Consider the following 5,526-nt stretch of genomic DNA (forward strand, 5'->3'; position numbering starts at 1 on the left):
ATACAGAATAATTGGATGATCTTTTCAGGACAGTGCTGGGCCACAGGAACTCCACACAGTGACTGATTGTTGTCTTGATCTGCGTGTCCCTTGTAAGTGCAAAATGCTAATTCGCATCATTATCAGTCAGTATAAATAAAATATCCAATACACACGTGTAATAGTGTTTTTGATGCTATGTACATGTTTTTCTACCAAACATAATGTGAAATAATGGTATTCTGGAAGCTAGCAGAATTATATTGAATAGTTTAAGTTTAAGTAATATATATCTGCACACATTCTAATCATAGGTCAAAACATTACTTAAGTTGAATTATAAAAGTCATAAGTGGTACGAAGACTGTGCCGTTTGGGAGCCGAAAGAGCCGGCTCTTACTGCTGAGCTGAGCCAAGTGTCCATCACTTAGACCCTGTAAAGAAAATGACACTTTTGTGTTCAGTCATAATCTGGCCTATATACACATTCCATGTGAAAATCTGTCACACCTGCGTCACTACTGTTTTTGTTCAGCACTGCATCAAAAGAACTTTTTAAAGACTAGACACTAGACATACAGGACATTTGGGAAATGCACAATGTTTTACTCACACTGAGATTCATTTTCATCCAGGTGTCTTACTGCGTTGAACTGAAAGGGTTGGGATAGTAAACATCATTGCTCTTTGGGGCAAAACTGTGAAGGGGATAAGTTGTGGCATCAGGAAACATAATGAGCAGATAGCAGGTGAAAGAGTTTTCGGCCAGAACACCATGAGACCACAGAAAGATGAGATGAGCAGAAAACGGTTACTTCAGAAAATGTGTGTTCCTGGTTGACTTCTTATTTGCAGGCACACATTCTGATGTATTCACTCATTCTGATGTATTCACTCATTCTGATGTATGATATTTGATATTTGAAGAATATCTGACTTCGAACACTGCTTCATGTACAGCATTGCCCTATTAGAAATGCGCTGCTCTGCAAATAAATATCATAAATACTTTTTTTATCTATCTGATAAGGTATGAGAAGTTAACCTAACCGATTTGTCTATATGAACGGTGGCATCAAGTGACTTTTGACCCATGATCAGATTCTGTTTTAAGTTCCCCTCAAACCTAGTGCTTATCTCTGAGCTTTCATATAATCCACACAAACTGATTGATAATCATAAATACATTGTGTAGTATGTAATTACCATTGACAGTATATGACAACTCCCAGCAATGAAATGACTGAATGCATGTGTATTTACAATACAAATATTTATTGACAATACAGTCCGAGATAAACAAGGCAAGAAAAAAGCCTTGTCAAACATTTCAAACCAACAAATGAAAAACACAGTTAACAACAGGTTCAGAGGAATCTCGTCAAAACTGTGAACCTAGCTATTTTTAATTGGAGTGGCTTTTCCTCTGTCTTCAAAAAAAAAGCTTTTCATGAATCCAAGTCTAGTCTTCTGTAACAGCTGCAAAATGTAACATAATGCACCTTGCTCCTTACACTCCAAAAAAAAAACAACAAAGACTAAACAACAAAACACAGTCTTAACCATATGTTGTACGATCACTGGCCTAGTAGTATTTGAGTTTCAGTGAGATACATATAAATATATAAATTAAAATATTTTTTAAAAAAGAGAGAGAGAGAAGGGGAGGCTCAAAAAATGCCACGTTTACAGTCACAGACACACACACACACACACACACACACACACACACACACACACACACACACACACACACACTCCTCTTCAGACCGACCATGCATCCACATCTGTGCAGTGTGGACAAATGACACCACCACCACATCGGGACAGTGGCAAAAATAGAGTCGGTTATCACTGTCCGTTTTTGTGTCGTCTCTTAATTCCTCCAAACAGAAAATGTCTCTGTTCTGTCTCTGGGTCCAAGTGGATTATGTTTAGGGTTGCTGAGCTTCTCTTCAACACACACACACACACGCACACACACACACACACACACACACACGCACACACACACACACACACACACACACACACACACACACACACACACACACACACACACACACACTAGATAGGCCAAGAGGAGGAGGTGAAGAAGAAAGGGTGGAATAGAGAGAAAGAGAGCGAGCGAGAGAGTCCAGCAGTCTCCAGGGCTGGCTCCATGTCTCTCCTCCCCACCGGTCCCCTCTTTATCTCCATGGTGCACACATGCGAAGCTGGAGTGTTGCTGTGGCTTCGTGGGGGGGGGGGGTCGGGGGGAGTAGAGGCTGAGGGGGTGGGGATGAAAGGACACAGCTCTTCAGTGGGACCAACTCCAGGGTCTAATTGGATCGAGCGAATAGCTGGTCGATGTGACGGCCGGTCGTTAAAACCAGTACAGCTCCTTGCCTTTCTTCTGGTGCTGGAGGCCTGGGGAGGAACACAATAGAACCAGCGGTGAGGACGACGGACAGCGGTCGTCATGGCTGCAACCTAATCCAAACACTCATTGGGAAAAAGGACACAAAACGCTAGCTACTGAAACATGGTTAGCATGCATAGTGCGTTTACATGCATGTCCTGCTATTGACACATCTGTGTGTGGACATAATGTTGCTACATGTAGTTATAATATAGGGAGAAATCAGGTTGAAAGCGTAGCTTTTATGGGTCACACTGTAATTAACATTATATATTTGGCTTGGCACGTTTAGGCCTAATCTGCACCCTCAAGACAATGCCTTCTACACCAGTACATGTAGATGTAGAATGTAACAAAATGGGACAGAAAGTATAATGTACATATAAGTATCAAATGTACATATAAGCACAGTGTAAGTGATATATTCACAAAATATTGTAAGATATCCACACATCTTATCCTCTTAGTACCAAAAGCTGAATATAAAGTAGATTTTTAAGCATTATTAAATGCACTAATTTGTCGTTTATATGCTTCCGTCACAGCATCTTCTTTGGTGACACTTATGGCAAACCACTGATGTTGCTAGTGTGTGAGTCATACTACAAATATCCTATTATATAACAATTATAACCGACACAATTACTCTTTCATGTCTTGATGCGATTGCAGCCTCCAGACCCCATATGCCCTAACAGCAATAATTAAGATGTTGGAGTGTGCAGCTGAAGATGCTCTGGTACCACGGGAAATCGTTCTCACCTGGGTCCATGTTCAGGGCCAGTGTCTGGGCTACATCGCTGGCGGGCAGCAGGCCAGGCCACGTGGTAGTGTGCTCCAGCTTCCCCACTTCGTAGTGGCCGGGGAGGGGGCCCAGATGTGGGGGCCTGACAGCGGGCATAAGCAGGGGGCCATAGTGGGGGTCCAGGCCTGAGGGGGAGTAGAGTTCATGGAGAGCCCTTGGGGGCCCGTACGCCTGGCTCTGCGAGTAGCTCCAGGACTCTGAGGGGTGGGCGTGTGGGTGCGCATGGGGATGGGGGTGGGCGTGCGGGTGGGGAAGGCCGGGGTGCAGCGCGCCATGAGCGTAGGGGTCCATGGAGTAAGCCCCAGGGTCACAGTGGCCTCGGGTGGGTGGCGAGGGGTAGTTACTGTCCCAGAAGGATGGGGGAAAACTGCGCCGGTTGATAGGAGAGGCTGCACAGACAGGACATAAATCAACATTAACATGATTACAACAACAACAACAACATTAACAGATGGTGAACAGAAGTAGAGGCTTCATGATAGCATGCAAGTGTAAGTATTAGTCAATCATAACATTATACAAACGGAGACATGGCCCAGATAACAGATTTTGAGGTACATACAGTATACACATAAACATAACTTCATTGCACTTGTAAGGTGACAACAAATTATCTGATTCAATTAGTTTTAGCATTTACTCTAAATTCACAACATTATCATCATCCCTCTCACTTTTCCTCTACTACATTACCCATCTGCATTGGTGGGATTCAGGGGAGAGCCTCAGCAATGTTGTTTTCTTAAGCTTCTTTTATGACCTGGATTACACAGGCAGGGGATAGAGGCCATACCTCTGACATCAGGATGTCTATTCTACACCCCAGAAACTGTGCAAATCTCTATGTCATGTGCTACATGATTGTTTGAGTAACTGTTACATTATAGTAAACAGACATAAAGTGATTTATTACAGCTGGTGATACAGATTATGTCCTTTATAACTATCTCTGTGGATTATTAATTTACCTTTTGTCCTACTATTATTATTATTTCATATTTTTGTCAAATGTATGTAATTTTATTTATTTTTACTTGCATGCCCTAGAGGTAGTTACTCCTATGCAGAAAAATAATAAATGGAATGGAGCCCTAGTGACTAGTGACTGTTTTAACAGCAGAGATAGTGACACACACACACTCTGAATTTAGTCTCTGCATTTTACCCATCCAGGGTAGTGAAGCACACAGTGAGGCACACAGTGAAGCACACTAACCCGGAGCAGTGAGCTGCCTTCAGGGGCGCCCGGGGATCAGTGATCGGGGTTAGGTGCCTCGCTCAAGGGCACCTCAGCCGTGGATGTGGGCATGGGAGAGCAGTGCTCTACCACTTCCCCCGCCCAAATTTTTCCTACTGGTCGGGGATCGAACCGGCCAACCTCCGGTTACCAGCCCGAAACACTAACCAGTAGGCCACAGCTGCCCAAATTGAGTTCAATTCAATTCAAGATTACCTTGTTTGCACGAGTATGCCAAATTAATAAATATATCATATCATATCATTATTACAGATTGTTCCACAAGGCCCATGACAAGGACAGACTCAGCCACCAAGTTTTCCAACACATTGCATTACCCCTACAGTGATGCATCCATGCCATTCCAGATGAGGCTATAACCCTGTAAGCCAACACAAGCGTATGTATCCCGGAGACTTTTTCCGCCATGTTGCTCAGCTATTAACGATAAATGCTGAAAATATTATCTAGGTCAAAGGGACTTTTACAAGACACATTTCATGCCAGCTTGTGGTTCAGGTATCAGTAGGGACTCGTAAAAATGGCAACAACATGCGGGATCAAAAGAGCTTGCTGAGCATCACTCTTGGGCTGGTTTTGTTTTTAGATACCAACTGAATCACCTTAGTGACAGCCAGTATAAAAAAAACAGAGAGCAACATACCTTCTTGCTTAACATGTCTATGAGCAATAGCACTCTATTCAATCTGTATAGTCACACTCAGATGTCATAGCACACATGTGAATGAGCAATAACATTCTATTCCAGCTAAATATTTACAATCGCATGTCATAGCACTCATAAACTTGACCAAATTGTTATGCATAACCTGTCCTTACTTGCGTGCGCATATATCATAATAAAAAGGCAAATTGAGACTTGTGGTTCTATTGTCATTAATGTGTGTAAAAAGGCCTGAAAGTAAAAACCTATTAAGCCATACAAAAAAATGTGTTACATTGCAGCTAGCATGTTCATTTTAAGTAAATCTGTTTAAGACATCATATCATAGAAATTTCTTTAATTGTATTCTTATTTATTCTTTTCCATTTTATTGTGTTCACATAATTTAATTTAGTGGTACTTTTTAAGTATTTGACTGT

The 5,526-nt window shown here is 42.1% G+C and overlaps 1 protein-coding gene across 1 annotated transcript in view; it reads right to left on the minus strand.

Annotated features, from left to right (window-relative positions):
- Nucleotides 1-1,235: 1,235 nt before the first annotated feature.
- vgll2b (vestigial-like family member 2b) overlaps nt 1,236-5,526 on the minus strand; it is a 7,656-nt gene continuing 3,365 nt past the window's right edge. The window contains exons 3-4 of the mRNA XM_080850092.1: nt 3,143-3,574; nt 1,236-2,388 (exon numbers count right to left, since the gene is read on the minus strand). Coding sequence (XP_080706218.1) covers nt 2,345-2,388; nt 3,143-3,574 — 476 coding nt within the window. The 3' untranslated portion in view covers nt 1,236-2,344. The remainder of the gene's footprint in view (nt 2,389-3,142; nt 3,575-5,526) is intronic.

The sequence above is a fragment of the Sprattus sprattus genome (genome assembly GCF_963457725.1).
Source record: "Sprattus sprattus genome assembly, chromosome: 13".
NCBI classification, from domain to species: Eukaryota; Metazoa; Chordata; class Actinopteri; order Clupeiformes; family Clupeidae; genus Sprattus; species Sprattus sprattus.